General features: G+C 39.0%; 1 protein-coding gene across 2 annotated transcripts in view; it reads left to right on the top strand.

The window, feature by feature from the left end:
* Nucleotides 1–23,666, top strand: part of ATG2B (autophagy related 2B) — a 55,652-nt gene that overhangs the window by 17,793 nt on the left and 14,193 nt on the right. Inside the window, exons 13-32 of one of the 2 annotated variants that reach the window (XM_068400179.1) lie at nt 349–441; nt 617–805; nt 2,136–2,409; nt 3,238–3,343; nt 4,455–4,647; nt 4,778–4,920; nt 6,037–6,194; nt 6,454–6,626; nt 12,085–12,232; nt 13,152–13,351; nt 14,254–14,334; nt 16,382–16,488; nt 16,758–16,850; nt 17,668–17,738; nt 18,751–18,827; nt 19,053–19,223; nt 19,706–19,847; nt 20,818–21,020; nt 21,491–21,717; nt 22,425–22,533. In XM_068400179.1, the coding sequence (XP_068256280.1) occupies nt 349–441; nt 617–805; nt 2,136–2,409; nt 3,238–3,343; nt 4,455–4,647; nt 4,778–4,920; nt 6,037–6,194; nt 6,454–6,626; nt 12,085–12,232; nt 13,152–13,351; nt 14,254–14,334; nt 16,382–16,488; nt 16,758–16,850; nt 17,668–17,738; nt 18,751–18,827; nt 19,053–19,223; nt 19,706–19,847; nt 20,818–21,020; nt 21,491–21,717; nt 22,425–22,533 (2,958 nt within the window). Of the gene's footprint in view, nt 1–348; nt 442–616; nt 806–2,135; nt 2,410–3,237; nt 3,344–4,454; nt 4,648–4,777; nt 4,921–6,036; nt 6,195–6,453; nt 6,627–12,081; nt 12,233–13,151; nt 13,352–14,253; nt 14,335–16,381; nt 16,489–16,757; nt 16,851–17,667; nt 17,739–18,750; nt 18,828–19,052; nt 19,224–19,705; nt 19,848–20,817; nt 21,021–21,490; nt 21,718–22,424; nt 22,534–23,666 lie in introns of both variants that reach the window. The other variant, XM_068400178.1, reaches the window with a different exon arrangement.

Below are 23,666 nucleotides of genomic sequence, written 5' to 3'. Positions count from 1 at the left end.
GTCACACCTGACAGGAATAGTGTTAAGTAGCCAAACTTTGCTAGTTTACTTCTCTTTTAAATATGCTTAACACAGTTTGGGAATTAGAGTAGTATTTTCTAAAAACTAACCAATGGAGTTGAGCAATGCAAGGGTTTCTTTGGGTGATGATGATTCTTCCAGCTCTTTTAACAGTCAGAGGTATCCAATAAAGTGGCTGAATAAGTGGATTGAATGAGCGCTTGGGCTGGGGCTCTGTTCTGACTTGAATGTAGGATTACCTACTGTCTGTTCTAGGAAAAATGTCACAAATGTGCAACTCTTTCCTCGTTATCTGTTTAGTATTTTTAACTCTGTTTTCTTCTAAAGCTGCTGACATTTCATTCTGAAGAAGGAAATGATACTCATGCTATGCCATGCCTTCAGCTTCATTATAAGCATTCAGATAATAGAGGACCTCAGGTAAGGTGGGAGATTAAAACCACCAAGTTTCTGTATAATAGCCTTTGTCTAATTTTGTTCATTTTAACAGAAAGATGTTTTTCTTGTAAAGCAGAGTCCTTAACTCTCAGTTATTATAATTTGTTTCACTATTCTGTTTTTAAGGAATTTAGTACTTTTTCTCTTTTCTTTTCAGGGTAGTCAAGGGAGACTCAGTTCTGTTCCACAGAAAGCAGAGTTACAAATAAAGTTAAGTCCAGTGTTTTGTGAGCTGGATATTAGTATTGTAGACAGATTAAATTCCTTACTTCAACCACAGAAACTAACTACAGTGGAAATGATGGCATCTCACATGTATGCTTCTTGCAACAAGCACATAAGTCTGGTAAGTTAAAAGTGAAATTGGTTAAACTTGCTGATTTTTTGCAGAAGGAAGGCAGGATGGCACGAAGCCTGGGATTGCTAATTCTGATTGATTTGTGGTGGTTGGGTTTTTTCTTTGGTTTTGTGTGTTTTTTTGGTTTTGGTTGGTTTTATTTTTGGTTTTGTTTTTTTGGTGGTGTTTTTTTTTTACTTCTGATACAGGACAGTAGCCATCTGACATAGATATTCATTTTAGATTCAGTGATTGCATGCTTGGTAACAGACCTGAAGACAATGGTAGCTGCTTCATAAAGTGCATAAGTTCTTGGCTTCTTGAAGCAAGCAGAACTGGACAAAAAAGAGGAATCTTGACTGGCTTCTGATCCCTAATCTGTCCCATCATGCTCTCTAGCAGCTTATATAAACTGTTGCTGACAATTCCACTTCTATATTGAAATCTTTAGGTGTTACAGTCAGCCCAATTGCATCTACTGTGCCTCACCTGCTTTTGGGGTAGGTAATAGAAAGGATGGGGAGCACATGCATTGTGTTCTAGTGATTGAACACCAAGAGAAGAAGTTGGAGCTTGTTTGTCTTGGTTCAGGTTGTCAGTAGGATTTAAGTCTTAGCACAGCAGTGTTTAACTTGAAGGCTTTTCTTGAAATACATGAGGAAGGATTAATGCATTTAACTGATTTTCTACACAGCAACAAGTATCTTCATGTAATTTTATTGCTGCGTTGATTGATTACAGAAAAAATAGTCTTCAAAATTTATTTAAGAGAATCCTCATTTAAAAAAATTGTAAGGCATCAATAATTTCTATCAATATGGTTATGTCCTGAAAGTTTGATTCTTTTCAATGATGGTCAGCAATAAGCCACAGTCAGGGAGGTTTTGAATGACACATGAGTGACAGGAGCTGGAAGCCATGACTTACTGAAAGGGGCAAATACACATGATAGTAGTTCCTGGCTTCTCAACAATAGCATTTTTTTTAAAAAAACTCTGTGAAACATGATATTTCCTAACTGCAGCTGAGTATTGTTTGGTTCTCTCACTCTGTAATTTAAGAGAAAAAAATACAAAGATAGCTGCTTTTGAAAGACTGCTAACCTCTAGAAATACTTGACTTCTAACTAAGCAGAATCTTAACAGCACCAATAATAGAAGAATATCCTAAGAGTAATAATAATTGGTCCTAATAGGTGTGTTTTGTGTGATATATGAAAAATTAGTATTTTTTATTTTTAGATATTACATCATCAAAAGCTTTCCCCATAGTAATTTTTAGTGCTATTTTCTCTAATTTAGTGTTTATTTTTTCCCTTTACTTTTTTTTTTTTTTTTAGCATAAGGCATTTACTGAAGTTTTCCTGGATGATTCACATGCTCCTGCAAACTGTAGAGTTTCGGTTCAAGTCACTGCCCCAGCATTGAATCTCTCTGTTCGCTTCCCCATACCTGACCTACGGTCAGATCAGGAAAGGGGACCATGGTTTAAGAAGTCACTTCAGAAGGAGATTCTTCATCTTGAATTTACAGATCTGGAATTTAAAACTGAGTTTATAGGAGGGTCAACTCCAGAACAAGTTAAATTAGAACTTACCTTCAAAGAGCTAACTGGTAAGAATGTTAACACTATATTCAAATATTCTTTTTTATTTTCCCAGGTATTACATAGTTGAGACAAAGGTCCTGTCATATGGATTAACACAGGGAATCTCTTTCCACCTGAATTTTGGAGCAGATATCTCTGCTGCAGTTTAGTGTTCTGTACTAAGTATCAGCATACGTGAAAATAATACTACTAGGAGGAGAGGCCAATGTATAGAGGTGTAGTGCTTGCACTCTTGTTTTTGAGATCTGAGCTAGTATTTCCGTTATTTTCTGTTATATTGTTATGCCCTAAATATAAACAAACTGTTATCTTTGGGATCTCTATCATGGTGTTAGGGTAAGTTTGGTAGATTTGTAGGGGGATACTACAGCTATGCAAATTAGGAATCTCAAGTCTAGTCTAGAAATGGAGTGAATGTTGTCCTAAATAACTGTCACTGAGGAAAAGGTTAATACTTTTATTCCTTTAATGTCTTTCAAAGTAATAAATCTGTGAGACTGGTTTATATTTGTAACCTTCTCTGCTGATTTGTCATTCTGTGTAGTTTTCAAGGCTATGACATAATGTAGTGATGCTATAAATGTAAATGCAGATATCTATACATTAGAAAATTTGGTTTTCTAACTGCTGCTAGCTAGAAGATAACATGAAATAATTTTTGTTTCTAAAAATTTATATTTAATTTTTGGAGGAAAAGACGACAAAATTTGTATAAGTACCTTAGTAATAGCATTGAAAAATTAGCCTGTTGGACTCCAGCCTGAGGAGTGGGCAACCTGAAGTTAGCAGTTGTCATTCCTGTGTTAATTTTTTAAAAATCTTTTTCTGTTCAGGTTCATTTGAAGAAGATAATGCAGAAGCACCAATAAATTTTTTTCAAGTGTCTGGTGGCATTGATGGAGATATAACATCATCATCAGACAATTTTGACTGGCCTCGGTAAAATAATGTTTTAGTTTTTACTGCAAGTTGTTTGGATTTTTATGAATCACTGTTATTTTTCTAATTTTAATGCAGACTGCCTGGGTGGTAAATGCTTTAAAATAGTTTGCAAAGAAAGAACATGTAGCTATTGAAAAGAACCCAAGATTTTATTAAAAAAAACCCCCAAACTTCTCCATTTATAGTAATGCAAGATGGTTTTAATGTGTGATGGTTTCTGCATAGACTTGAGTAAATTTCAGTGAAAGTTAGGTGAATGATTAGAGACTTGAAACTCTCTCTTTTTTTGTTTGTTTGTTTGGTTGGTTGGTTTTGTTTGTTTTTTTTTTTTGTCACTTCACCTTTTCTCCTGCTTTTACAGTCAAGACTGAATACCAAACAAAAAAAATCTCAGTTGAATTTTGCCTCAAAATATTAATATAAGCTGGTATAAAGCCATAATGACAATAAGGATAATTATATTGTGACTGAATTATTGCAGCTTCTATCACAAGTAAGGCAATACAATACTTCAGAGTTACTGAACAGAAGGACCTAACAGATGTAGCATGTAACAGGATGTTTAAAGGGGCAATTTTAGATTTGCTGCAGAGTTTGTCACATAACGTTTTTTGCCACAAAATGTGTAGTGGCTTACTGACAGCATGTCTGTATGGATATTTTTTCAGCTTGACTTTCTTTTACAGAAAAGTTTATTTGTACCATCACAACAGTGTGTACATATAATACGCTATGTCATGTAGCAGAGCATTTTTTAATAGCTGTTGTAGGTCTGATGATAAAGCATTATTTTGGGAGAGCGCTAGGTTTTTCTTAGGTCACCTAATGGTCACCTGATGGAGTTGAAAAAAGCAGACACTAACCTTTTCGCTTCATGGTTCTTTTTCCATGTCCCTCTATGCCTATAAGTTTGGTGTTTTAGTTAATGGTATCGCTTTGTCTGATAAAGTACATTATAGTCTAATAAAAAAATCCCTGGTCTTTGAGCTATTTAGTCTCTGTGTATTTAATGGCTAGCTAGTGGAGCTAGGGGGCATGTGACTCTTCATCAATATAAAAGTTCTAAGCGTCTCTAATGGCTTATTCTGCGTAACTTCTCCAATGTCAGGATTGTATTGAAAATAAACCCTCTGGCTGTGCACTCTATTCTGGAAAGGATAGCAGCTGAGGAGGAAGAAGGTGATAATAACTTCCAAGAGGAAGAAGAAGGAGGGTCTCATTCTTTGAAGGATGTCTGTGATATTAGAAGACCAGAGCCTTCTCCTTTTTCTTCTCGTAGGGTCATGTTTGAAAATGAAGAGGTACTATAAAATTTTGTTATTGCTTTGTGCTTATGGTGGACAAAATTAATGTATTCTCACTACTTTATATGCATCTTCTGGCTTCCAGTTCTGTTTTTTTACTTGAGAGGTTTGTTTTTTTTTCTTTCAGATGGTGATGCCAGGAGATGTAGTTGAAATGACTGAGTTTCAGGATAAAACAATTAGCAATTCTCATTATGTACTGGAACTCATGTTACCAAACATTCATTTAACATTACCAAACAAAAGCTTTTACGAAAAACTTTACAATAGGCAAGTATGATAATTGTTTTGCTTGGTTATCGTGACCTGTACTTTTAGTTCTGTATTCATTGTTGATAAAAGCAGTTGAATGAGCAGCTATAGCAGGAATTCATTTGTATAGTTTTCTAAGAACATAAAATGCTATATAAATATTTTTCCAAGTTAACATCAGAGACGCCACTGTGTCGTGTATCTGGTTGGTGCCATAGCAGCCAGCTGCTAAAAAGTGTTTGGCAGATTTTGTGAACAAAGGGTGAAGTTAAATAGTCTTTTGCTTTCAGTGAATACTTTGTTCAGATCTCTGTTCACAATGTTTCATTTTGCTCTCATCTTTCTGAATTCTCCTTTATAAATAGATCATTGTACTTCAACAACTATTGCTATTCTCTCCTTTTTATTCAGTGATTCTCCATCTAAATATTAAGAGTCTGCAAGGCAGGCAGGGGAAAAAAACGTAACAACCCAGTTTTGTAAGCCTCACAAGGGCTTATGAAAATGTAGAGAAGGTGAACCTAACTTACAGATAGGTATTCAGCATTTATTTCTGTTAGTTTTCTGTCTGAAAAACAAAGAAATACAACTAGATTGAATCAAGTGAAAAATGGGTATTATGCTACGCATTAGCTACATAAAGAGGGATGCTGATCTGTTTTAGCCTCTGATAGGCATTACTTTACTTCCAAAGCATTTTTTCACTTGTTGGTGTACTTCTGTACTGAATGTTACGTATATCTTTACCCCAACAGACACAGACTCACTTGAAATCAAAAGAACTAATGTTTCCTGCAACTTTGCTTGAAAATTGATGTGATGGAAATAGGCTTTTGTCACCCACCTCAACCTAGCAATATAATCCTACTAATAGAGGCTTTTGTGTCACTGTCAAATGTTAGACTTAGATATGTGCCTACCATAATTACAGAAAAAAAGTTACTTTCATTATTTGTTGCTTTTACTTGTGAATACATTATTCTTTCTTGTGCTCTTGAACTTTTTTCTCTTTCTTATTTATGAAGTCTGAAATCTGTTCTATGAAGTCTGCAAAGGAAATATTGCTTGACTGACCTTATAGTAAGTGAGAATATAGTAATATATTTTGTATAATGATAATGTATTTCCTTCTAGGATCAGCAATGATCTATTGTTGTGGGAACCAACAGCTCCATCTCCTGTAGAAACATTTGAAAACCTTTCTTACGGTGTTGGACTATCTGTGGCCAGCCAGCTCATCAACACTTTCAGTAAAGACAGCTTTAGTCAATTTAAATCTGCAGTTCATTACGGTAATACACTTAATAAATCATCTAGAAACTATAGTCATTTGAAAGCATAATTGGCTGAAGTGATTAAGCTGATAGTGGAAGGAATTTGCAAACTTAAAGGAAAAGGTTTACTTAAATCAAGAAGAAAAAACATAGGTTAGTGTTAAATTAAGTAAAATAAGTGTGAAATTGAATAGCATTGCAGATGGAAAAACAATGAGTTATTAGCATAATATGTATACTAGCTAGAGAGTTAGTTGTTTTTCATTTTATCTATTAGATGACGAGAGTGGATCTGAGGAGGAAACACTACAGTATTATTCCACTGTTGATCCAAACTATCGTTCACGCAGAAGGAAAAAGCTTGACTCCCAGAATAAGAACTCACAAAGCTTTCTGTCTGTTCTGCTAAATGTGACACATGGATTAGTGTCAATATTCACAGATGTGAAGGTGAGACTCTGGGGCTGTAAAAAATTGTTCTGTTGTTTTGACCGTGGGATGCACTTCATGCTGTATGTACTGTTTTTGGAAGGACCAAGTGTTTATAACAGTAATTCTGTAATCGTCATACTATTGTACTATAACTAGACAATAATCACAGAATCACAGAATGTTAGGGATTGGAAGGGACCTCGAAAGATCATCTAGTCCAATCCCCCTGCCGGGGCAGGATTGCCTAGACCATATCACACAGGAACGCGTCCAGGCGGGTTTTGAATGTCTCCAGAGAAGGAGACTCCACAACCTCTCTGGGCAGCCTGTTCCAGTGTTCGGTCACCCTCACCGTAAAGAAGTTTTTCCTCATATTTAAGTGGAACCTCCTGTGTTCCAGCTTGCACCCATTGCCCCTTGTCCTGTCAAGGGATGTCACTGAGAAGAGCCTGGCTCCATCCTCTTGACACTTGCCCTTTACATATTTATAAACATTAATGAGGTCACCCCTCAGTCTCCTCTTCTCCAAGCTAAAGAGACCCAGCTCCCTCAGCCTCTCCTCATAAGGGAGATGTTCCACCCCCTTAATCATCTTCGTGGCTCTGCTCTGGACTCTCTCTAGCAGTTCCCTGTCCTTCTTGAACTGAGGGGCCCAGAACTGGACACAATACTCCAGATGCGGCCTCACCAGGGCAGAGTAGAGGGGGAGGAGAACCTCTCTCGACCTGCTGACCAAACCCCTTCTAATACACCCCAGGATGCCATTGGCCTTCTTGGCCACAAGGGCACACTGCTGGCTCATGGTCATCCTGCTGTCCACTAGGACCCCCAGGTCCCTTTCCCCTATGCTGCTCTCCAACAGGTCTGCCCCCAACTTGTACTGGTACATGGGGTTGTTCTTGCCCAGATGCAGGACTTTACACTTGCCCTTGTTATATTTCATTAAATTTCTCCCCGCCCAACTCTCCAGCCTGTCCAGGTCTCTCTGAATGGCTGTGCAGCCTTCGGGCACGTCAGCCACTCCTCCCAGTTTTGTGTCATCAGCGAATTTGCTGACAGTGCACTCTAATCCCTCATCCAAGTCATTAATGAATATATTGAATAGAACTGGTCCCAGTATTGACCCTTGCGGGACTCCGCTAGACACAGGCCTCCAACTGGACTCTGTCCCATTGATCACCACTCTCTGGCTTCTTTCCTTCAGCCAGTTCACAATCCACCTCACTACCCGATCATCCAGACCACACTTCCCCAGTTTAGCTGTGAGGATGCTGTGGGAGACCGTGTCAAACGCTTTACTGAAATCGAGATAGACCACATCCACAGCTTTACCATCATCTATCCACCGGGTAACATCCTCGTAAAAGGCTATCAAGTTGGTTGAGCATGACTTCCCCTTGGTGAAGCCATGCTGAGTGCCCCTAATGATCCCCCTATCCTTGATGTGTCTAGAGACAGCACCAAGGACAAGTTGTTCCATCACCTTTCCGGGGATGGAGGTGAGGCTGAGCGGTCTATAGTTACCCGGGTCCTCCTTCTTGCCCTTTTTGAAGACTGGAGTGACATTCGCTTTCCTCCAGTCCTCAGGCACCTCTCCCGTTGCCCACGACTTAGCAAAGATGATGGAGAGTGGCCTAGCAATGACTTCCGCCAGCTCCCTCAGCACCCGCGGGTGCATCCCATCAGGGCCCATGGATTTATGGACGTCCAAGTTGCTTAATTGGTCCCTGACCCAGCCCTCATCAACCAAGACAGATTCCTCCTCTATCCTGACTTCTTCTGAGGCCTCAGGGGCCCGGGGCTCCTCAGGACAGCCTCCAACAGTATAGACAGAGGCAAAGAAGGCATTCAGTAACTCCGCCTTCTTTTTATCCTCTGTCTCCAGGGCCCCCACCTCATTGATCAGTGGGCCTACATTGCCTCTAGTGTTGGCTTTACCTGCAATGTATTTGAAGAAGCCTTTTCTGTTGTCCTTGACCTCTCTTGCAAGGTTTAATTCCAAGGAGGCCTTAGCTTTCCTAGTTGCCTCCCTACATCCTCTGACAACAGACTTATATTCCTCCCAAGTGGCCAGCCCCTCCTTCCACGATCTGTACACCCTCTTCTTCCACTTGAGTTTGCCCAGCAGTTCCCTGTTTAACCATGCAGGTCTCCTGGTACCCTTCCTTGACTTCCTACTTGTTGGGATGCTCTGATCTTGAGCTCGGAAGAAGCAGTCCTTGAATGCTAGCCAACTATGTTGGGCCCCCTTACCTTCTAGTACCCTGTCCCATGGGATATCCCCTAGCAATTGCTTGAAAAGGCCAAAGTTGGCCCTCCTGAAGTCCAGGGTTGCGATTCTGCTAGCTATTCTGTTCCTGCCACATGATATCCTGAACTCTACCATCTCATGGTCACTACAACCAAGGCTGCCCTCAACCTTCACCTCTTCAACCAGACCCTCCTTGTTAGTGAGGATAAGATCCAGCAGCGCTCCTCTCCTAGTTGGCTCATCCACCATTTGCATCAGAAAGTTATCATCAATGCACTGGAGGAACCTCCTGGACTGAGGATGGCTGGCTGAGTAGGCCTCCCAGCAAATATCAGGGTAGTTGAAATCCCCCACAACAACCAGGCCCTGTAATTGTGAGACTGCTCTCAGCTGCCTGTAGAAGACCTCATCACCTTCCTCATCCTGATCCGGTGGCCTGTAATAGACACCCACAACAGTATCACCCCTGCCAGCCTGCCCCTTAACTCACACCCACAAACTCTCAACTCGCTCCTGATCCGCCCCTGGACAGAACTCAATACATTCTAGCTGCTCACTCACATAAAGAGCAACTCCACCACCTCTCCTTAGCGGCCTGTCTTTCCTGAACAAGACATAGCCATCCATGACCACATTCCAGTCATGTGAGGCGTCCCACCAAGTCTCTGTAATTGCCACTAGATCATAGCCCCCCGACCGAACACGGATTTCTAACTCCTCCTGTTTATTCCCCATGCTGCGTGCATTGGTGTACAGGCATTTCAGGGAGCGAGCTGAGCACACCGATTTGACCCCAGGGGGATGGGAGGCCTCCTGGTCTACCTCAACACTAGAGCGTTGCCCCAGTGGTGCAAGCCCAGCTACTACCCCATCCCCCTTCGAATCTAGTTTAAAGCTCTCCGAATGAGCCCTGCTAATTCCTGTCCCAGAACCCTTTTGCCCCTACGACATAAGCCTTTCCCATGTATTACCGTCACGCCTGGTGTCTTATAAAACCAGCCATTATCAAAGAACCCAAAGCCCTGCCTGTAGCACCAGTCTCGTAGCCAGGCGTTAATAGAGAGAATCCTACTATTCCATCCCGCGTCATCACCTGAAAATGGAAGGAGGGAGGAGAAAACAACTTGTGCCCCAGACTCTTTCACCAACCGTCCTAGGGCCTTGTAGTCTTTCTTCATCCCCCTCAGACTACGGGATGCAGCTTCTTCCCCACCTGTCTGGAAGATCAGCAGGGGGTAGTAGTCTGTGGCCTTCACCAGGTTGGGGAGTTGCCTGGTGATATCCCTGATTCGGGCTCCAGGCAGGCTGCAGACCTCCCTGTGATGGGGGTCAGCTCTGCATATTGGGCCCTCAGATCCCTTTAGGAAGGAGTCTCCAACCACTAAAACTCTTCTCTTCTTCCTTGTGGAGGAGGTAGCTATACGCCTGTCAGGTTTTTCTGACTGTGGTGGGACCTCTGATATAGGTTGCCTCTCCACCACATCCCCATTGGACTGGCTGTATTCCATTAGGGCTTCATATCTATTGCTCAGAGGCACCTGTGGAGGCAAGGTAGGCAAGGAGGGCACTGGCCTTTTGCCACGGCCATAGACTTGCCTCCACTCACTCCTCTCCTCTAGGTTATTGTTTTCCACCTGAGAGGGGCAGAGTACAGGGGTCCCTCGATCCTGGGAGCTCTCCGGCAGGTGCTCCCATTTTTGTTGCAGGGAAGGCAGAGCCTGGCTCCACCAGTCTATCTCCATTTCAGCCTCCCGAATGCTCCTAAGCCTTTCTACTTCGGCTTGGAGCCTTTCAACCTGGCTTTGCAGCTGTGCCGCTCAGCCGAGCAAATCATTTACTTGCTCACAGCCCACACAGCCCCCTGACACCACAGAGACAGTGTAGCATTCCCTGCAGGCTGCGACCTGCACCATTGCCTCCTTCCGTAGGAGCTCTGTCTGGGTTCCCACATCCATTTTGGTCTTCTTCTGCCGGGTGGAGACCATTGTTCCTTCACTGAGCTGGGAAATACCTGCTGGTGCCACCCCTGGTTCACAGCTCCTTGGCACCTTCCTCGCCTTGTGCACTGGGAGGGAGTCAAAGCCCTCCCCAACGAGCTGCAAACGGCTGCGGCCTCTCCTGCTCTGGGACACACCCAGTCACAGCTGAGTCTCCCTCTCCCTTCTGGCCAGGGACTAGTCCCTGCCCTCCAGGAGACTTTTTATCACCCGATCACAGGGGGGTGGTGCGTTTAAATCGCTTAAATCGCCCGTGGTGCCTCCGGCTATGCCCCCGTCTCTCATGATTCATTGTCGGGTCCGGGTCCGGGTCCGGGTCGGGGGGGGGAAGCAGCTCGGGACTGATGCTCTCGGGGGGGGGGCCCAGAGTACAAAAACCGCCCCGTTAAGCCCGATGTCGCCCTCGCCCCCGCACTAACCTCAAGTTGCTGCCGCCGCTTTCGCTGCTGCCGCCGCTGTCAGCTGAAATGATGAATTTCATAATGATGAGTTTCATAATGAAACACAGTATTTTAGCAATTCTGTTTACTTTGCTTTACACAAGAATAACTGGCTACCCCTCTACTCTGCTCTCGTGAGAACCCACCTGGAGTACTGTGTCCAGCTCTGGGGCCCCCGACATAAGAATGATATGGAGCTGTTGGAGTGAGTCCAGAGAAGGGCCACAAAGATGATCAGAGGGCTGGAGCACCTCTCCTATGAAGACAGGCTGAGAAAGTTGGGGCTGTTCAGTCTGGAGAAGAGAAGGCTTTGGGGAGACCTCATAGCAGCCTTCCAGTACCTGAAGGGGGCCTAAAGGAAAGCTGGAGAGGGACTTTTTACAAGGGCATGTAGTGACAGGACAAGGAGTAATGGGTTTAAACTGAAAGAGGGTAGATTTAGATTAGATATTAGGAAGAAATTCATTCCTATGAGGGTAGTGAGACACTGGTACAGGTTTCCCAGAGAAGTTGTGGCTGCCCCCTCCCTGGCAGTGTTCAAGGCCAGGTTGGATGGGGCTTTGAGCCACCTGGTCTAGTGGAAAAGTATCCCTGCCAGTGGCAGGGGGGTTGGAACTAGGTGATCTTTCAGGTCCCTTCCAACCCAAACCCTTCTATGATTCTATGATTCTAACTAAATGCAAGCAGAAAAATATGTATTGGTAGCAAATGTTATGTTAGTTTAGACTGTCTAACTGCAGCAAACCCAGCAGGCGGTCATTTTATCATTTCTGTTCTTCCTTCAGCAGGATGATGGAAATACACTGGAAGGAAAATATGGTGAATTCTGGTTTGAGTTCAACAGTGGTTCACTTTTCAGCGTGACTAAATATGAAGGCTTTGAGGACAGACACTATGTTTGTCTCCATTCTAGCAGCCTCAATTTATATCATCAAGGTAGGAGTGGGATTGAGGTGGGTTTGGAACTAAATTTGAAATGAGATATGCTTAAAGTTTTTTAGGAGAAATGCTGTCTCCTTTTTTTTTCCTTTTTTTTTTTTTTTTTTTTTCCCCCCCTTCCCTCTGATAGTGTATCATTTGGCACAATAGATTTAGTTCATGGCTAATGCTCCTAAATGCTACAGTAATACGACTTAATGATGACTGTATTTACTTAGTTACAGTTTAGCTCAAACTTTCCGTGGCAACTGCTGGTCTTTAAAGATATTGTGGTCCTCTGGCAATTTAGCTGGACAGTCTGTTCTTTATTATGAAAGTACACACTTGCTACATGTTATTGTTTATTTAATTTAAAAAGATACAGGTTACCAGTGGCTGCTGTATTTTTCCTGGGTAACTAATTGTAGTCAGCAGGTGAAGAATTTTAAGTCGACTGTGTAGTTTGTATGACTGGCTACCCCCATGTAGTTAAACCTTTTAAGGTTTTACCCTCAAATATCTCTTGAGTCAGTGATAGTCAAGTTAATGGATTGTCAGTGCAAGGTTTAATTATTGTGTGTTTAGAGGTTAACCTGGCACCATCTTATGAAATGAAAAGGTTGAAATGGAAACATATTCCTATTTCTCCATCTAACCCGTAGGAGATTTCTGTCCTTTATTTCAACTTTCCTATTTTGTTGGGCAAATAAAAAAATCGAACCTTATAGTCACATCAAAGATTTTCAGCTAGAACCATGGTTTTAAATACTGGATCACCTGTAACCTCTCCTTCGCAATTTTTGGTTGTGAGTGGACATGACTAACTTTGGTAATTAAAATAATTTTAAAAACATTAAGCATAAAAAGGATTTTCCTCAACTTTTCATCAGTTACAGCCTTGAAGCACAAGGTAACTCATTCTAAAATCTCTTTGCAGGTATGGTAGATGGGGTTGTCCCTTCCTCTGAAGTACAGCTGCCCAGCACAATACGTCCCCATTGGTTAGAACCTACTATTTGTTTTTCTGAAGAAGATGGTCTTAGTAGGACTACTTCAGATGGTGTAGGAGTGGATTGTCCGAGTATGCTGACCGTTGCAGTCAAAATCCAATCAGATAAAATAGAGAGCAATACAAAGGTTTGTCTTTTCGAATTTGTGCTTTTATAAATTATTGGAGTTATCTCAGTTTATATGGAAGCATCTAGATGTGGGGTTACAAGGGTTATAGATGAAGAAACCGTATAATTCTGAGCCATTCATCCTCAAACTATAATTTTCTGTTAGAATCTTTTGGGTGGATCGTAAAATTTTAAGTATCAGCATAATTTACTAATTCTTTCAATGCTTCACTTTGCTCATCACACTATGTTTCTTTACTGATGCATTTCTTGGCCAGTCTACCTTTTCTTGTTTTTCTTTGGTTGAGTTTTAATCTGCTGCCAAACCAGGCAAGAACAAATACAAAGAGTTAAAAGCTTTCTGCTCACCTTACTAGCAGTGTCACCTAATAGGCAGCCTTTGCTTACCTGTTTTCAGTGGCACTGGTAAATGAGTAGTACGTTTGGCTTTGACAGTAGCATTCATTAGCATGGCTAAAAGATGGCCTCTCAGCTGGCATAGTGGTGGCAAACAGGTTGGTAGAGTTGTCTAGAGAAAAAGGAATCTTCAGACCAGCATAATGTCATGGGGGCTGAGTTGGCTCAGATTTGAACAGCATAAGAAAGAACTACCTTGGGCGGTACTCCTGGTCATTCCTGGTGAATCCCAGAATGAATGAACACGTAGCCTGCCTGCCTTCCTACTGCCACCGCAAAATAGTAATTTCTAAACTATCCTGTTGCAAAAAGTATTAGACTATATTAGCTAGGGTTTCTGTATTAGGAAGCAAGATTTTTTGAATGTTTAATCCTGGCCCAGTCTTTGCTTCATTTCTAGACACTTGGAGATTCTGGGAGCAGAAGGAAGACTGTTTCATAATCTAGATGTCAAATAGTTACATGCATTTCATGTAACCTAACTCGTGCAGCTTTCTTGTGCAGGAATTTCTAGTTGCTGTTGGACTAAGAGGAGCCACCCTTCTGCACAGAGTACTGCCTTCAGGTTTAAGCTGGCATGAACAGGTCAGGTTGCTACAGTTTTCTCAACTACGTCTACAATTTCAGTCTCATTGATTTAACAACTCTTTTAAGTATCAAACTAAACCTTGATCGAAAATCTTAGTGTTAGGCTGTGTCTTTATTATCTTAGCTGCTCTTGAAAGTGTTATTATTTACTTTTTTTCTTGTTTCTCTTTGAGACCATTGACAGACTGTAGTCTTGTTCTTAAATTCTTACTTGTGTGTGTGTTTGCTACAGTTCCTCTCATCATCCTAAATCTCAGCCCACAACATGTCACAGAGTTTTGGGGGTTTTTGGGGGTCTTTTTTTTTTTTTTTTGGTAATTTTTTTTTTTTTTTTTTTTAAAAAAGTTCGGCTGGAAAATCCCAGTAGTCCAGTGCTATCCAAGCACTTAGATAATCCTTGACTTAAAAAAAAAAAAACCCTCAAGACAGACAAATGTGCTACTTGCAGCACTGAAAGCATTTCTCTGTTTTTCCCTTCTGTTCACTTCATTCCTCAAGTCCTGTTTCTCCCTTGTCTGTTTTCTTTTTACATCATTTGAATAGCAGTAATGGAAAAGAAGACTTTGGGGAAGTAGTAAGCAGCAGTTTATATAAAGACTTGTAATGCAGACTTCTGAATTAGAAGGGTTGTACTGATATGTGTGGATGCAGAGGTATACATAGCAGACAGGGCTAGAGACCCTTGATCTGGAAGCTGTGTGTAAACACACGTGAGCTAGGACATGCCGTTAGCACAGCAGCAGTATGGTTGTATGTTCTTGCATGTACTTACACTATACTGGATTACAAATAATAAACCCTGACATTCAAGCTTATCTGGTTTATCCTTCAGTATGTATGGTATTGTTAAATACTCAGGAGCAGGCTGTCCCTGTGTGTAGGAAGACAAGCCGTTGGGGAAAAAGACCGGCCTGGTTAAACACAGAACTTAGGCTAGAACTTAAGGAAAAAAAGAGAGCCTATTTGCTCTGGAAGAAGGGTCAAGTAACTTGGGAGGTCTATAGGGATGTTGCCAGGTCATGTAGGGAGAAGATTAGAAGGGCCAAAGCTCAATTAGAGCTTGATTTGGCTGCTACAGTCAAAGATAACAAAAAAGCTTTTACAAATACATCAACAGCAAAAGGAAGGTCAAGGAGAGCCTCCACCACCTGCTGAATGAGGAGGGTAGTGTAGTGTCAGGGGATGAGGAAAAGGCAGAGCTGCTCAATGCCTTCTTTGCCTCGGTCTTTAATGTCAGGACCGGTTGTCCTCAGGAGACTCAGCCCCCAGAGCCTGAAGTTAGGGATGGGGGGCTGTGTGAACCCCCTGTAATCCAGGAGGAGATGATTAGTGACCTGCTGTGCCAGTTGGACACCCACAAGGCTATGGGCTCGGATGGGATTCACCCCAGAGTAATGAAGGAACTGGCAGATGAACTTGCCAAACCACTCTCTATTATCTACATAATACACTTTTATAGTGTAACAGATTTAAGAGAGAACTATGACAGATCTTAAAGAGGATAGTTTATTTTATGCAGTAATACGTGAAAAAAGCAGTATATGCAATGCCTGTGCACATATTTCTGATTCTAAGCATATTTCCTACCACCTTGCCAAAGAAAAAGATAACTTGAAGATAACTGTAATAATGCACAGTATTTCAAGAAAAGCTGGCTTTTCAGAGAATGAAGAAAATAATAACACTATAGTAACAACGGCAAAGAAAGATAGATGAACGAGACTGTTATTGGGAAGTGCTTAAAAAATGGATTATGAGGTGTTGTACAAGTAGCCACTTAGGCATCTGTGGGTTGGTCTTCTCCATACCTTTGAGGCTGCAGTTTGGATGTTGTACTTTTTTGGCCTGTTTACATTCTGTGCTTTTCTATATTCAGATACCGGGTAAGCACCTTTAAATATCTGAGATTGTTCACTCCCTTTTCCTTCTACTAATCAAATATTTTATTGTCATACTTGTTACAGATTTTCTCTTTTCTAATGTATAATAATTTTATTAATAAACAGATATTGAAGTATTATAATAATATGTTTGTGATTTTTAGATTTTATATTTTTTGAATATTTCTGATGAGCCTGTTCTGGGATATAATCCTCCAGCTACAATTACAACTTTTCACGTACATCTCTGGAGTTGTGCTCTTGATTACAGGTAAATAAAATGCAAGTATATGTCACTTGATGGCACTGCAGCTATATATTTATTGTTTAGGAATGATCGAGTTTGCATATTTTAAAGAATATTTATTTAGGCTTGTTTGGAAAAAGTACTTAACAGAAATCCCTTAAACCGTAAGCAATTTAAAGTAGGATAAGCACTTGCCTAGCCCTGGGAAGGTCTATTAGGTAACCTGTAAGACTTTGATTGCACTTCTAAATAGCTACAGAGTATTAATTATTTTTTTTCCCATTTGTTGTTAGGCCCTTGTTTTTGCCAGTCAGATCTCTACTTACTGTTGAAACTTTCAGCATTTCCAGCAGTGTTGCAGCAGATAAATCCTCTTCTACACTCAGGTATAGTTTAAGTGATTGTGAAACATGGAAGCTCCTGTAAAACTTATAATGCCTGTCTGCTTTTTTGACCTAGAAAGTATTCGTGTTGTATAAATGATCACACTGTTTTGCATCTTTTGAAATATACTTTGCTCATGTGTAATCCTTCTGTTTTATTAGATTAAATACATTTTTTTTTTTTTTGGTCGGATTGCTTTCTTTAACAACTAGGAATTCTGCAATTTTTAATATGGTTGAAAGATGTCCTGAAATGAAATTGTGTCTATTTTGTTAATTAGTAGCACCTTAACGTTTCTTAAAGATTTGTTATTTGGAGACAGTGTATTAGTTAAGGAAATATTTAGTGATTACTGAACATCTCTAATTTTTACATAATTTTTCTTGTAACTTTGGTTGAATATTCATTCTGTTATGCCTGTTCTGATGTGAAATATCTGCAAAATTATAAAGTTTTATCAATAGAAACAAGCAAAAGACCTTTGAAACAAATGTGTCTGTTACTTTATTAAAAAAAAAAAAGAGGCAAAAAAGGAAATAAGCGTCAATTCTATATGCCAAAAGCATTACTTTTTATTCTAGGAAGGATCAAATATATAAATTGAAATGCAAATAAAATATAATTAGTGGTGGTGAACATATCTTGCAGTAGTTAATTAGCAATGGATTTGGAAATTGTGAAAGGTTAAAGTGAAGTGTTTGGATTTAAGATATGCTAGATATATTTGTATTTTTAAATATTTTTCCTGTTCTAATTTCTTTTGTCTGGTGAATTGCACAGCATTTCACTAGCATGCTTTTTTCTTTTTTCCTCTTTTAGGATAATTTTAGATGAAGCTGCTCTGCATCTGTCTGACAAGTGCAACACCGTTACAGTGAACCTCCATAGAGGTAAGGATGTTTTAGATGTCACTAATGAATTTCAAGCCTAAAGAAACAAATTTGAAGGCATATTCAGCATATATAAAGGTTATTGAAGAAGAGATCTGAGGAGATGAGGAGCAGCAAGTTCAATACGAATGAATAATGCAGTGTTGATGAAAATATGAGTGCTCTAGTTTGTATTTGTAGATGCAGAGATATGTCAGAGAACAGCAACTTTTAAGTCCTTCATTTTCTTGTTACAGTTCCGTAATGGGTATTTGAAAAAGTGTATTTTTAAAAATCTGGAGTTGGCACAGAAAGAACGCTTCATAGGAAAGAGATCTCATTTTATGAGATATGTATTCTAAATAGTTGAATTTGAAAGGTATTATGTGGCACAGAGTTCTAGGTTCTGAAAAGAATGATACCAGATGGTTTGCTCTCATTCCTATAGCAAGAACCTTTAAGGACTGAGGAACTTGAATCAATATTTAAAAAATGAATTGGAGAAATAACGAAACACTGTGCCCACAAATGTGTGTATTTAACTTAGGTAAGAGCTCTCTAGTGAAGGACAGTGTGAAGATATGCCTGTTTTGTTTAAACAAGAAAGAAGGGAAATACGTTATTCATGGTACTGAAAGATGAGTACAATGTGAAAATGTCCTCTCTCTCATTTCAACTAAAAAAACTGCTAGAATACTTAGTCACCCAACTTCTGTGTACCTCTGTTTTTCTAACTCACACAGACGGGATGAGGATAAATATCTTGAAAGATTACACTGCCCACAGATGGTGACAGTGGGAGTCATGTATTGGATTGAAAAGATTTGAGTTCTTGATTTGAGTAACTGAAACTTGAACTCTTGAGAGTAATACTCATAAAAAGGAAATGCAGAGATATAAAAGGTTTTGACAAAAAAGATCTCTTTTTATGGTCATGCTATTTCTAATGGCTTAATGACAAAAAATATGTAGTAAGGATGATGTTTGTTATTAAGTCTTAATTTTTTTTTTTTAATTACTCATTGTCTTTCAGATTATGTTCGTGTTATGGATATGGGACTGCTGGAACTAACCATTACAGCAGTAAAATCTGATTCTGATGAGGAAAGAGTAAGTATTTAATCACAAATAACATACAATCTCTGTGACAAATTGTGATTTGAAAATTTATACTTAGAATCAAGCAAGATTTTTCAGTTTATGTGTACTATTTTTTTAAGTCTTTTTTGACTAGTTAAGTAAATTAATCTAAAACCAGCTGTGTGTAGATGCTATATTTATGGAACCTTAGGTTGTTTTGAAGTGTATTCTTACCTTTTTACTGTTGCTGTCTAGACTAAACCACGTTTTGAGCTGCACTGTTCCAGTGATGTAATCCATATTCGTACCTGCTCCGATTCGTGTGCTGCCCTGATGAATCTTATACAGTATATTGCAAGTTATGGCGATTTACATCCACCCGCTAAGACAGAGATTAAACGTGGAGTTAGCAAGCCAAAAATGAAGGTATAAAATGGCAAAATGATATCAACTTAACTTTATGCTTCCTGGTAATATGTTTACATTTTGATATCGCCATTCTGTTTCCAAAGAATATGAGATTTCCTGCAAAGAAATTAACAGATTGAATCTAACTTATATTTGAGGGTAAAATAGTGCCTTTTTTTTCTGCTTTGGTAGTACTTAATATTTTAAAATATTTTGTGCTGTTTACCTATTGTACTTTATTCTTATCTAAAAAAGGAAATTCCAGGACATATATGAGCTGTCCAAGTACTGTGATGATCTAAATACCCTGATCCACAATGTTCTAACCTACTTTGTGAATCATCTAGCTCAAGAGTTCCAGCTCACTTGATTATTTATAGAGTTATGGTTTACTTCTTAGATTTTAAGAGCTGTGTATCAAGCCGTTCTAGCAAAATCTTATTCAGCCTGATATTGCAGTTGTCTTTAAGATGTAACTATGTATAGTTCCTCTCCTACAGGTAGAGACTTTTAGCCAGCCATCTTCCCACGGACCAGTCCTTGCTGAATCAGAGCAACAGATTTTACGCGATTTGATGAGTGATGCAATGGAGGAAATTGAGACTCAACAGACTGCTTCCGCCATGAAGCCAGAATCTAATGGTAAGAATCCTTTGGAGGACTAAGTACACGTAAAGCACAACCTTTCTGGAAGGAAAGTGGGATTGAAAGTTTTGTGTATGTAGAGACAACATACAACAAGAAGGAGAGCGTACCTTTGATGTCTGAGGCGTTCAAACTATCAGATTGTTGCGTTTAATAACAGTAATACAAAGGTATTTTAAGATTCTAGTCAAATATGCATTACTGAGATAGTGAAAACAGCAAGAAAGGAATCTGACTTTTTGGGACTGTGTCAAGACCCCAAATTCTCAAGGACTGTAATTTAGTATGGGTGTGAGTTTAGATGGCATACTGCAGTGTGAAGGAATCGAAGACCTCTATTCTATGTATGAAAGCAGTCTGGGAGGATGATACAGTTCTAAGTCACAGAAAGAACTTTTAGCTATGAGGAAATCTTTCAGTTAGCAGATAGAACAAGATAATTGATTTTATCACAGGCTTATGGCTTCTGCATCATGGCTAGAGTTAAATCCAGGTTTAAATTGGCTAAAGATTTTGTACTGCAAATAGAGAATTTCATTATTTATGTGGTGTCTGGTCCTCTTTTTGATGGTGGAAGGTGAGCAGTCAGTGTAGTACTGAAAGCTATTGATGGTATGGTCTTACTACCAGAGTGAGAAACTCGGGACACAAAAATGTTTGGTATTTTTTCATATCTGTGGGGTTTTTTTACAAATAGGTTTTTTTATATTTTGTCAGTTCATCTCTACTAGGAACTAGTTACAATTATTTCGTAATCACTTTCGACTACAATACAGTAGATTAATTTTTGAAAACTGTATTTTATTTATAGTAGGAATTGATTCAAGACATAATAAGCAAATTCCTTTGAAGTAATTGAAGTAACAAATTTAAGTTAACTGTTATTTTTATTTTGTTCATATTTTCATATTTTGTAAAGATTTTTCCACTGAAACATGTTTTTTCTCTACCCTCTTTCAACTTCCAGGAATTTTGGTTGACAAATCTCAAACTCAGGAGCCATGTTGCTCAGATCTCTTCCTGTTTCCAGATGAAAGTGGAAATGTCTCGCAAGATCCAAGTCCCACTTATGCTTCATTCACTCATCACCTGATAAATGAGGCCATGGGAGATGTTCCTGCAGAAAGTGATGATTTCTGCATTCTTTTTGCACCCAAAGTTGCTGTTGCTGTAAGAAGCTTTGAGAATTACTAAAAAAAAATCCATATTATAAACTGAATTAGAGAAAAGGCTATGTAAGACCTGGACAAACTAGACTTCATAGCTTTTTCTGATTGTTCAGTGATATTTTTATCAGTGGGCAGGGTAGCAGAAAAATAATCTTTCTGTTTGAAAGGACTTCATGCATTGTTACTGTTATGTATTTCAAAATACTTGCATTCATTCCTACAATTTTTGTATATCTCAGCAGTATATAATTGTTTTCTGTTCTCTGGTCTGAATATTAAATTAAACTATTGACAGTTTTCCTGCATTTTAGTCATCGTTTATAATTGCCATTCCTAAACCAAGCCTGTGTTGTATAAGCCTTAGAAGACAGTACAGAATAGTTTTGTTTCTTTTCATAGGAAGGAATTGGACATCTCAATAAAGAAAGCAGATTTCACCTTCTCAATGTTGTATATTTTTTTTTTTATTAGGAAAAAGAGGAAGAGCCAGTAATAAAAATAATGGTTGATGATGCAATTATCATAAAGGACAATCATTTCAGCCAACCTATAAGAAAAACAGATACAAGCAAAGCTCCCCTTCATTTTCCTGTTCCTCTGGTACGCTATGTTGTAAAGGAAATCTCTCTTATTTGGCATCTTTATGGCGGAAGGGATTTTGGGACTGCACCACCAACATCTCCTGCTAAAAGTTTCATGTAAGCATTTGATGTAATTCTGTGGATTAGAACATTTAAAAATACGTGATTTTCCTTTGATTTGAGGTTTACCTCACTATTCAATCTCAAGTCTTGGTCGCTTACTTCTTAGCTCCCTCCTTACAAGGAATCAATCATAGAATGGTTTGGGTTGGAAGGGACCTTAAAGATTATCTAGAATCTTCTTATTCAGTTTAGCTCCACACACCAGTGTATTTTTCCTATGTCTTAACCTAGTCAAGCTGGGTTTGGTTTTGGTGGGGTTTTTTGGGATGGAGGGATGGGTTTGCTTTTAAGGGTTAGAAGTTAAAGTTCCCTAGAGATCAGGGCTTAAGGAGCATAAGAGACTATCACTATGGTAGCTGGAGTCTGGTTTTCAGGATGTCATGTAAGCTAAAGAGTTAATATTATCTCAGACAAAAATTAAGGAAATGTTTTATGAATGTTAATTTGGCGGGAAGCATACAACTAGCATTCTATTTAAGTATGCATTACTGGAACAATAAAAAGAAAGTATTCATTTGGTTAACAGTAACACAACTTCCTTTTTTTTTTTTTTTGATATTTTCTAGTATTTTTCTCTTGTAACCATTAAAATACTAATAAGTTATATCCAGTGAAACATACATGCTTTTAGAGTTAGATTAACAGTGAGGTAGCTTTAAGTTTAATCTGCGAAAGTGTGTTTTTCTTTTTTATTTCTGCAGAAGTCCTCATAGTTCTCCTTCTCATACACCAACGAGGCATGGACGGAGCACAGCATGTGGGGGAAGAGGAAGAAACCCAGACTTCCTAATGGAAATACAGTTAAGCAAGGTGAATGACAGAAACAGCTTCAGCCATGTCTGTCTGTGTGTGAATATCTTTACATGTTACATCCGTTTGATAACAGCTTTCCATTAGAGTTCAGTAGGATTTCATCCATTAGTCCCTACATCTAAGTAATCACTCTGAAGGTGATGAATTTAGAATTTGTTTGACAAAAAATATATTTGTTCTTCTAGCACAGTATCATTTACTTACTGAATAAACATCTTTCTAAAGATGAAGGATATTTATTAAAATATTCTTAAAGTTTTTGTTTATTATAACTACGTTTTACAACTGCTGTTCTGTTTTTCTGTCTTCAGTTCTACTCTGAATTGATACACCTATTACGAAATTATATGTTCTAGCAAAATAACTGGCATGTAGATCTGTTGAGACACTCAGCGTATCGGTTGATGATAACACATCCAGTTATATCACAATATCGTTCCTGTATTTCCCCTAACATATTTAGCACCCTTCAGGCATAAGTATGTTACTGGTGTTTTTAAGCCTGTGCTTAGCTCTAACATAGAATCTGGATGCTTGATTCTGGTGCTGTGAAGAATATTGGCAAAGAGTTAACCAAATTTCATGTTAAATGGATCAATAACAAAACCTTTTTAAAATAAGGTTTTCTCAAACATTTTCATAAACATGAAATGTACTATATAAAACTAAATGCATTTTATAGTCTACTTGTGTTTCTAGAGCTTGAAATTCATCGCATTAGCACTTCAAACTTGCCAGAAATGTTTGATATTTGTTTTAGCCTTTTTCTAGAAAAAAACATGACATTGCAATAAAAAAGAGGAAAAAAGGAAGCGTTTAATATTCCGTGTGGAAAATTTCATATGTAGAAGTATAGCAATCTCTCTTAATTTGCAGGTATTTAATGAGTTGGTGTTAGTACTGAGGCGTAAAGTCTTTTTTTTCCTGCTTGTACCCTTAACTTGGTACAAGGCTTAATACTAATAATAAAGATGATGATAATAATGTTTAAACAAGAAATTAAGGAGAAGAGTGTCAAAAGTGTAAAGTTTCTGAGCAGTGTTTATGATAAATATTTATTTTTCTTTTCAACAATCAAAATGTTCCTTTTCAGATATATGTTGAGTACAGGGCACTTAAATAGTGTTTCT

Source organism: Nyctibius grandis, chromosome 4, assembly GCF_013368605.1.
Source record: "Nyctibius grandis isolate bNycGra1 chromosome 4, bNycGra1.pri, whole genome shotgun sequence".
NCBI classification, from domain to species: Eukaryota; Metazoa; Chordata; class Aves; order Nyctibiiformes; family Nyctibiidae; genus Nyctibius; species Nyctibius grandis.
Note: the sequence above shows the minus strand (reverse complement) of the source record. Positions and strands in the feature narration are given on the sequence as shown.